General features: G+C 45.5%; 1 protein-coding gene and 1 pseudogene across 1 annotated transcript; both read left to right on the top strand.

Annotated features, from left to right (window-relative positions):
• The first annotated feature begins 4,042 nt into the window (after positions 1 to 4,042).
• LOC132485649 (protein LRATD2-like) lies at positions 4,043 to 4,900 on the top strand (annotated as a pseudogene).
• A 2,067-nt stretch (positions 4,901 to 6,967) lies between these two features.
• Positions 6,968 to 7,540, top strand: MBD3L1 (methyl-CpG binding domain protein 3 like 1). The gene is given in 4 exon segments (XM_060094464.1): positions 6,968 to 7,002; positions 7,004 to 7,054; positions 7,056 to 7,430; positions 7,432 to 7,540. Coding segments are annotated over 4 exon segments (570 nt in total).
• Positions 7,541 to 10,506: the final 2,966 nt, after the last annotated feature.

The following is a 10,506-nucleotide window of genomic DNA, read 5'->3' as shown; positions in this document are numbered from 1 at the left end:
CTTAGTCAAAAACTTTTAGGAGAAAAATTCTTTTGGGCAGACTCCTAGTACGCATTTCTTTGTGTACTATTCTCCTTTAACCACCACAGAGCTGACAAAAATTAAATTTTAATCTCCTCGGTGAAATAGCAAACCACAGCTTTTCTAGAGACAATGAGCCCTTTGACAATTTTTAAAAATTCGATTATGTAAATATTTTCAAGTTTTACAAACATTTCTCACTTTTGTGAGTAACTGCAACTTTCTGAGTGTGAGAACTTTATCGCTCCCCCCCACCCGGCCCCATGCTCCATGTTGATAGCTTTTTGTAAGTTTTCATTTAAATTTTTTTCATATGTGGCGATCGGTCAAAGTGGTTGGTTTTACTTTATGATCTATTTAGTAAAAAGGACTTGTCTATTTACGGTGTAAAATATAAAATAACACACTAGGAAAAAATTTGCCCCTCTTTCTTTAGTGTAGATGACAAGCTGACTATTCAGAATGTCATTTTTTTCCCCAAGCGTCAATGATTTCTGTAATATTTTGCCTTTTTCCGCTAATCTGTGTATGTATGATGGGTACAATTATTCCTTAAATATTTTCCTTTAAATGGACTTGACTCGTTTTCTCTTTGTTTTATCCTTGGTTGTCCTCATATCCATGAACTGATAATTTTGTGCTAGTTGTAAATGAAAAACTAGTTCTTTCTGAAGATGTCTTGCTTAAAGCACTTGGGAAAGACCACATCTATGTAACTTTGGTTCCAGATTGATTGCTTTGTATTTTCAGGTAAATGAACTTCATAATGATTCTTCTTCTTGCTTTTGATAATTTTATTCTATTTTCGTTTTTGGATGTATTAATTGTAGCTATTTATTAGTTCTCAACAGATGTTAATTGACATCACTTTTAATAGGTAACTGGTGTTTCCTCCCCCCACCACCATCCTACCTTTGTTGAAAAAAAAATTACAAAAGAAATACTCTGCTTGCAATCACTAAACAAACCAGGGGTGAATAAAGAAAAAGTTAATATATTCCTCCTCTCTCAGATCTCTCCCTTCTCCACTGTACTTCTTGGGGTAGCCAACATTAACCAACACTTTGAGTATTTTTCGACATCTTTCTCTTTGCTCAAAAATATATAAGCATATATATACACATATATAGACTTTTTTGTAACTTGCTATATTCATTTAAGAGTATATCGTGGTTATCTCTTTGGGTTAGTCAATGGACCTCTCAAAATTAAGAAAAAGCTGAGTAACATTCCATAGTATACTACACCATAATTTATTCTGTTGTTCTCCATCTGATGGATGTTGTTTGTTTTCTTTCTTTTTTTTGCTATTGTAAACATTAGCCCACTCTAACACATGATTAGAGAAGCAAACATTCTGAATAAAATATTAGCAAAATAAATCCAGCTGTGTATTTAAAAGACATACATCATGATCTAGTAGGGTTTATTCCATAACGGCAAGGACAGTTAAATATTAACATAATTTATTGTATTAACATATTTCAGGGTAAAAACTATATGATTATCTCTCTTTTGTGGTAAGTGGGGGGTGGGGGATGGAATTTATATTGTATTTCTATAAATTGCATAGGGAGATACCTGCCCAGGTGGGCAGTAGTCCAAGTTTTGTACCATTTTTGATCCTCAAAGTTGATAGACAAAAGCTTTTTTCCTGGAGTCTTTGGGGGAACTTTTTGGGACCTTGGCCTTGGCTTTGACCTTGGCCTCATTCATGGTCTGTGATTGCCACAGTGTAGTACTCTTGACTATATGGGAAAAGAAAAACAACATACTTCCAGAGACTGGGGTGGATGATATGGGTGAGACTGTCTAATTTAGGGCTGGCACTTATTAACATCTTGTATTTGACTACTTTGGGCTTAATGAGCACCTTGTTGGCCTCTGTACAGATTAATTTTCATTGTCTTGGAAACATTGGCCTGAATCTTTTGAGGCCTTTCTTGTTGTGCTTGTTGACCAAATATGCATTCCCACCTCAGTCATCCATGCATCTGGGAGTCAGGACTGAGGATTGAGGCAGACCTGTGAGCACATGTCTCCCACGTCTCCTGTCCTGGGCCTGATGGTGGGTGTCAGGAGTGGTGGATGTGGAGGGGGCCAGGTAGATCAAGATGGGACTGTGGTGGGGATGGTTATTTCAGGGGATGCTCAACGCATCCTCCCCTTTGATTCTCAAGGGACCTGGGACCCCATATACAGTTCTCTTTCCTCCTGTTCTGAAGCAGAAGCTTCCAGACCTCAGCCCTCCCAGGGAAATCAAAAGATTGTGTGAGATCCAAGGTTCTGCCAGTCACTCCCTACACACAGCCCCTATACTCTCACCATCTGTTTTGTGGGGACAGGCGGCCCTTCTTCTGGGCCCAGACACCACTCAGGTTTTTAGTTGGTCCTGTTGTTCATCATCCCAGTTAGAATATGGGAGGGTGCTTGCAGATCTAGATGAGGGCATCACACGTGATGTACAGTGGGCAGGACCTGCAAATGATGTCTAGTATGACTGTGACTCTTCTGCTATATTGAGGCCCAGGTATTGTGTCTGCTTCATTCACTGAGTTTGTTAAGTGTCTCAGAAAGTGCCTGCATGTAGTAGATGCTTAATATATACTGTGGAATGAATGAACTTCAACCAGAACCATCCCAGGTATCTGAGTGGGCCTGGGGCCTCTCATCCTGCCCACAGAGATCCCTACTCTGGCCACACCAAGGACAAGGACCAGGATCAGCAAGATGGAATCTCAAACCTCCTTTGCATTGGAATAGCAGGTTGCTTTCCATGTGCTTTTCTAAACTCAGGAAGGCCACAGACCAGTGGGGTGTGGCAGATGGCCTTTCATGGGGGAGGGGAGAATAATAACGAGGAACAACCCCGGCACGTCCAGCAGCCCTTTCTACAGAGCCAGGCACCAGACAGGCACCTGCCGTAGGTGATCCAGTAGTCCCTACAAGGAGGACTCTGTGAGGTTTATCCTCTACCACCCCACTTTGAGGAGCAAACCGAGGCTCAGAGACATTTGGTCACATTCTCAAACACACAGCTAGCAGTGGGCAGAGTCACCACTGTACTGAGGAGGGGGCCACACTCACCTAGTGAACCACTGGTCCAGTACCTGTTGGGCGGTGTTGGAAGTGGGGTAGGTGGACAGCAACGTGGCCACGTAGGAGACATTTCTCCCTGGTAGGTACCATGGATATCACAGGCTTCTACACTGTATCTTCCTGGAGGGTACCCATCCTGCAGGCCTCATTTAGTTTTAGAGTTGGTTCATCTTTGCCTGCAACAACAGGGGACAGTTGGTGGCATCACCGTGAACTACCAGGAGGATGGAGGTCTGTAGCTCACCCAGGAACTCCCAGCCCCTCGGGCATGTGTGCAAGAGGAGGGACAGGAGTGGCCACCGTGAAAAATGCTTTGGCCTTTGAAAGTACATTTTGAATCTGGTTGAGGGGGAAAGTTATACAGTTGTTACCTTCTAGGCAGTTTGTTAGCTGAGGAACAACAGACCTCCCTGTATTAATAGTCTGTTTTCCTTCCCCTGGGGAAGCCGGGAGCAGGATCTACGTACAACCCCAGCTCTCCTGATCTGGTGCTTGTTGCTCACAGGGCTGAGCAGGAGCTGCCAATGGCAGGCAGCAAGTCTGCTTCCTTCTTGTGGAGCCCCACCTCCCCGAGAGCAGGTTGAGGGGGAGCAGCAGCCCCAGCAGGCGGGAGGGGATGGTGTGAACAGGCAGTGCCCTCCTACCTTCAAGTCTTGAGGCGCGATGTAGCTGTAAAGGGCAAGACGTGTGTCCCTTCCCCCTGCCCAGCCTCGCTGCCACCGCGCCAGGAGAGGAACTGCGGAGCCCACACTTGCAAACTCCCCTAGAAGTCTCAGGGTGCAGCGCCCCCCTCCCCAGAATTCCCCACGGCCTCCACCTCTCGCGGGTGGTCTCAGTCCCTGTCCGGAGACCTGTGCCAGTGACCCTAGTGGCGGTTCCGCTTTCTCCTCCCTCGGCGGTGTGATCTTGCGTCCGCAGTGTGATGGGAAACCATGCGGAGAAAATGACCCGCCTAAGTTATTAGGAAGTTCCCACAGCCGACCCGACGGGCCCCACATCGGAATCTCCTACATCTTATCCAATGATAATGAGGCCGTGGAGCCGCAGCCGCTGCCCCAGAAGCCGGATGGCGGCGGCGGCTGTTGGCCCAACTGCAGGGACGCGCAGCCGCTGCCCCCGCCGTGGACCTCCGACCCGCGGCTGCGCGAGGTGGGGCGCTCCGAGTTCTACCGCCACGACTGCATCTACCAGAAGAGCTTTGCGTGGGCTCTGTGGCGCTGAGCACCTACACGTACACGCCCGAGAACCTGCTCAACAATGCCGACCTGGCGACCTGGGGGAGTTCGTGTGGCAGGCGCAGTACCCGCACTGGACTGTATACGTGGGCAATTTCCAGGTGGTGCATTTGCATCGGCTGGAGGTGAGCAACAGCCTCCCACCCGACGCGAGCCGCGTGGTGAACCATCTACAGCTACGAGCCGCGGAGCCCCAGCGCCACGGTGCGCAGCGTGAGCTGAGCAGACGCCACTCCGAGAGCTTCACCCGATTGGTGCCCCCTAGGCCAGCGCGGGTTCAAGATCGGCGACGAGCCGCGCGCTTCGGCCAGCAGCCCTATGGGGTGCAGATCCAGCTCTTTGCCCAGCGCAACCACGAGCTCGAGTTCCACAGCCTGGAGGACCTGATTATGGAGAAGCGGCACAACGACCACTTCGGGCGTGCAGCGGCGCTGCGGGAGCTCGCCAAGCACCTGCACCCCGCGGAGCTGGAGGAGGGCGAACGCAACGCCACGCAGACTGCGCCAGGCCGGGAGGAGGAGGACCGAAAGGCGGTGGTGCACTGATGAGCGAGCTGAGTGCGGAGATGTGAGGCGAAGCTGTTTGCAGCACCTGCTGCCCTCTCCCTTCCCGCTCCCTCCTCCACCACCTTGTGGTCCCTGTCTGGGCTCCTGGGCCATTTGGAAAACGGAGAGTTGGAGAAATGCTCAGGCTTTGGCTTGAGCTTCTTATCTTGGACGCAGGAGGAAGAGGGAGCAGGGAGGAGCCCTTTGGCAGGGCTGTCCGCCCGCTCAATCTTTCGTCCTTTCTGAAGTGGGGTAAACTGTTGACTTGCCTGACAATACCTGCTAGACCTGGATCCAAAAATCGACGCTTCTGACGCGCGTGGGGGTGGAGAAAAATCGGAGTACCGTCGCCTGCCATTGCCTCCTACCCGCTTCCCCTCCCACCCTGGGCTTGGAGGATGCCCTGTACTAAGGCCAGAGCCGGTTTGTGGTGGCGTTACCCGGGCGGAGCTGTCTGTGGGATCCGGCAGTAGGGGGTGATTTATTTTATGGGATTCCTAGCGTGCAAAGCTGGTGAAATCAGGACCAGGTCTGGGAGCAGCAGGCTAAAACCTAGCAGCCTTCTGTGATGTGTAACAAATAGTTGAGTAAATTTGGGCTACAAAACAGAGATTTTGCTACCTCCCTCCTCCCCATCCCCAAGCAATTCATATTCTGTAGCTGGCTTCTAGCTGAGTCTCCCTCCTGCTTCAGCTGCCACTTCCCAGGTTACAGGTAAATCATAGGCCAGCTAGGAGAAGGACCAATTATGGTTCTGTTTTGCTGCCTTTGTTTCTCGCCTGCTCTTGTAGGCGCTTACAGCTGCTTTATTTGTTATCAAAGGAGAGAATAGCCCTTTGTGTCTCTGATCTAATTAAACCTGTTTGCATTCATCTGCCAGGTCACACGTTGGCTCATGTCACCCCATAAAGTATCCACTACAGAAGCAGCCAAACAGGGTCAAATATATATATATTTCACTGTCATCACTGACTGTTAATGATGTATCACACTCAGCCCTGGTCTGGGACTTTGAAGAAATATCAGTCTCCTTTTGGAAATGTAGATCTAGTTCCTGTGTTTAATAATCTTTAAAGTTTAGAAAAAGCTCTGTGTTTATATTCTCCTGGTTGTGGAAAAACGGAGCAAGATAAATGTGGGTAAAGACATGTAACAGAGAGCCTGCAATACCTAACAGATTTGGATTTTCTTTTATGCTTAACACAGTAGCGAAAGTTGAAAGAAACGACCAGTGTGCAGGCAGCAGTAGGGAAGAACAGAGCAGCACTGTCTAGCAGCTCTGGGGGCTGGGGAAGCCAGCTCTCTTTTTCACTCCCTCATCTCTGTCTCCCTCCTTTGCCTTCAACTGGAAAGTGAACGTCAGATCACACTGAGGCATAGCAGTGACCAGCTGTTGTTACAAACGTCTTTGTGAGAAATCTGAATTTGAGGGAAGAATGCCAGTAAAATCCATACCAAGAGTAGCATTCTCCATCTAGAGAAGAGATTTTTGATAATAGGGCTTGAAAATGAACTAGAAGAGGAAATAGATCTATTCCAGATGCTGCTTTCCAGTGCAATGCAAACGTTTTTTACGGGGTACCGGAAGTGTGAAATATGTTATGCTTCAGAATGGGGATTCCGTTGGAAGTTTTCTTAGGGTTATCATGCCTAAAATAAAGCAACAACCCACCAGTGAAGGCTCCAAAAAAGGGAATCACATCAACTGTTGGATCTTTCCTGAAAATGGCAGTGTTGTGAATAAGAGTTTTTAATTCCCCGGGCAATGGCTACACTGGCACTTAAAAAATATATATATAAGGACACGGGGAGGGAGAAGGGTAAGCTGGGACGAAGTGAGAGACTAGCATTGACTTATATACACTACCAATGTAAAATAGATAGCCAGTGGGAAGCAGCCGCATAGCACAGGGAGATCAGCTCAGTGCTTTGTGACCACCTAGAGGGGTGGGATAGGGATGACGGGAGGGAGACCCAAGAGGGAGGAGATGTGGGGATATATGTATATGTATAACTGATTGACCTTGTTATGAAGCAGAAACTAACACACCATTGTAAAGCAATTTGATGGTCAAGACTTCACAGAGGAAGCAATGTGATTGTAGAAACCAATCCAAAGCGTGGCTTAAGCACATCCATCCCTTTGAGAATGTCTGTACATATTCAAGAGGCTGGTTACTAGAATCACATCCTATCCTGGCAATGAGATCAGATGCCATCAATGGGAGGAAGCCTTGGATAAGCCCCAGCAAGTGCTCTGGCAGAAGAGACTGCATGGATTCCAGGCCTTCAGTGGAACCAGAGAACCCTTAAGTACTTTGGATCTTGCCAGAGCCTTGCAAAAACTTGCAACTAGTTGCACAGGTGAATCTCTGCCAGGAGTTCTCACAGGTGGTCTGAACTCCAGCCCCAGGCCCACCCCTGCCCAGTCTTCAGATTTGGCAGAGATGATTCCAGGAGCTGGTCTGGGTATCTCACAGCTCCTCTGCAAACAATTTCCGGTGACTGAGTAAGATACCAGGAAACAGGAAAGTGAAGATAGCAAGAGAGAGACTGAGGATAGCATTGATTGCAGACAGGCTAGCTATCAAGGCAGAAAAAGTGAGGGGCTAAGAAGGATGTCCTGACAAACACTGTTGAAAAAAAAGAGAAAATGGTGCAGATGAAATGGTACACCACAGCACTTTATTAATGACTCTCTGCAGTGTCTGTAAGTTTTTCTTGCTTTGAGCTTTTGAAACTTTAAAACAAACCAATACTTTTCTTTCATTAAATTCTTTTGCGTGGCATAGAAAATATAGACAGTGATCTATTTATATTTGTTTGTTTGGTTTTTGCTGGCCCCTCAGCTTGCGGGATCTTAGTTCCCCGACGAGGGATCAAACCCGGGCCCACGGCAGTGAAAGCGTCGAGTCCTAACCACTGGACTGCCAAGGAATTCCCTAGATAGTGATCTTTTTGAGGGGAGTGATTTGGTTTCTGGTGAGAAGAGGAGATCTTTCCCCTTCATGTTGTTATCTCATTTTCCTCTCTATGTATGTTATTTATTTGTATTTTAAAGTCAATAGAGAGTTATCAAAGTTATGGGGTTATTTAGTTTTTTTGCCCTTACAATCACAGAATAAAACCTACCTTTTCACAATGGATTATCCTTTTTTGTATAATACCCAGTAGATTCCAAAATAATATTTCATTAAAGAGCTGTTATAATTATGTTCTCAAATAAGATATCTACTACTAGGTCTCTATTTTTGTGTTGTTGCATGCTAATTCAGAGTTGCATATAATGAGATAACCAAACTTTTCCTCATTTTTAAAGATGTTTATGTGTTGAAAATTTGATTCATGAAAATTGACATGCCATTTGGGGTATCATGATATCAAAAGAGACTGTTTTCAGCATCATTAATCTAACAATAAGTCACTGCTTGTTGGGATTTATTTGCCTGTTTGCCTCATCAAGCATGTTGTATTATTCAAATCCTCTTTATCATGACTTACTTTTGTCTGAGGGATTTATAGTTTCTGAGAGCGAGGTGTTAAACAATAATAGAGCATCTGTAGTAAAACAATAATAGAGCATCTGTAGTATTTGTTTCATGCCTGGGATGCTTCGCACTGCCTGTTAGGGAGTTTTAATCTTTAAATCCAAAGCAGACCCTATCTCTCTAGAGTTTGGTATTACTCAGGGATTCAGTCTTCCCAGATACCTAGTCATTTCAGCTCCCAAGTCCCAAGTCTGACTGCAGAGTCATGTCAGACCCACTCATTCCTTCTTGGTCTGTTTCCCACCTTGGAGGACCTGGGATGAGGGAAAGGAGTCACCAAGGCAGATTTTCTGGACGTCCTGGTGAATCTGAACATCAGAGAACGAAGTAGTTCAAGGGGAACTTGAGACTGTCAGGGCTTCAGGGAAGGGGGTGCAGAATATGGAGGAATAGAGATGGGGTGATGGCTGCGCAGGAGTCGAGGAGAGACGTGTGTAGTGGGTGACTAGGTAGGCAAACCTCACACTTAAGTGGGATGTTGATTTTGTTCATTGATAGTGTCTGTGCCTGTTTCACCAATCCTTGTGTCCCTGAGGGATGATATGGTGTGAAAACATAAGACAGAAGTTGCAGTTGTCTTTAGCACATAATGAAGGGGAAAACTTTAATCTCAGTGCAGTGTGAACCAGGTAGGGGCCAAGTCAAGAAAGGCCCAGAGGTTGTGTCTGACCGATGTGGTTTATTTCTGTTCCGGCCAAGCTCCTTTGGAACCTGACTGGGAAAAGGGGACTCAAGCAGATGTCACTGCAGCTTCCTCAGGTCCACGTGTGGCAGGTAATAGCCCAGGCATTGTTGCTGAGCCTCGCAGTCTTCCTCCTCCTTCTGCCTGGAGACAGTGACCTGTGAGGGTGAGCAGAGGGCATCAGAATGGACCAGTCATTGCCAAGTATCGGGGGCTACAGGGGAGGGACATGCCCACAGCCACAGAGACCTGATGTTCCTGTGTGTCTCTCTTCCTTTTTTCTCTTTTTCTCGTAATTTTCTCTCCCAGCCCTTTTCCTCTCTTTTCTCCCTCTTTCACCTCTTTCTCTTCTTCTCTCTTCCTTTTAACTCTCTTTTTTTTCTACCATTTTCTCTCTGATATCCCCTTCATATCTTCTGTTTTCCTCCCCCCACCCCAACTTAACTGATGTATAACTGACATACAGTAAACTGCATACATTTAAAGTGAATGATTTGATAAGTTTGGATTATAAACTTATTGAACCATCCCCACAATCGAAATAAGGAACGCTCATTATCCCCCCAATTGTCCTCATGTTCTTTTGCAGTTCCTCCTCCCCTGCTATTTACAAACACATTCTTATTCCCAGACAACCACTGATCTGATTTCTGGCCTCAGAGATTAGCTAGTATTTTCAAGAGTTTGTTTATAAATGGAATCATACTATAAGTACTCTTTTTCATCTGACTTCTTTCGTTCAGCATAATTATTTTGAGATTAATCATTGCATGTGTTAATAATCCAGTACTATTGCTAAATAGTATTGAATTGTGTGGATATACCACAGTTTGTTTATCCCTTCACCTGTTGATGGACTTCTGGGTTGTTTTTAGTCTTGGCTAGTACAAATATTATTATGAACATCTGTGTACAAGTCTTTGTATAGACATATGTTTTCATTTCTCTTGGATAAATTCCTAGGACTGGATGGTTGCATAGATGTATGTAACTTCTTTTAAAATTTATTTTTTAATTGAACTATAGTTGGTTTACAATGTTGTGTTAATTTCTGCTGTACCGCAAAGTGACTCAGTTATACACATATATACATTCTTTTATATTCTTTTCTATTATGGTTTAATCTCAGGATATTGGATATAGTTCCCTGTGCTATACAGTAGGACCTTGTTTAGCCATTCTGTATGTAATAGTTTGCATCTACTAACCCCAATGTAACTTTTAAAGATGTGTCCATGTTATTTTTTACCAGCACTATATGCGAGGTCCAGTTGCTTCATATCTTCACCAACACTTGTTATCATCTTTTTAATTTTAGCCATTCTCATGTGTAGTGGTATCTCATTATGACTTTCATTTACATTTCCCTAATGACT

This window comes from Mesoplodon densirostris, chromosome 3, assembly GCF_025265405.1.
Source record: "Mesoplodon densirostris isolate mMesDen1 chromosome 3, mMesDen1 primary haplotype, whole genome shotgun sequence".
Classification (NCBI taxonomy): Eukaryota; Metazoa; Chordata; class Mammalia; order Artiodactyla; family Ziphiidae; genus Mesoplodon; species Mesoplodon densirostris.
This window is presented reverse-complemented; position numbering and strand designations above follow the sequence as displayed.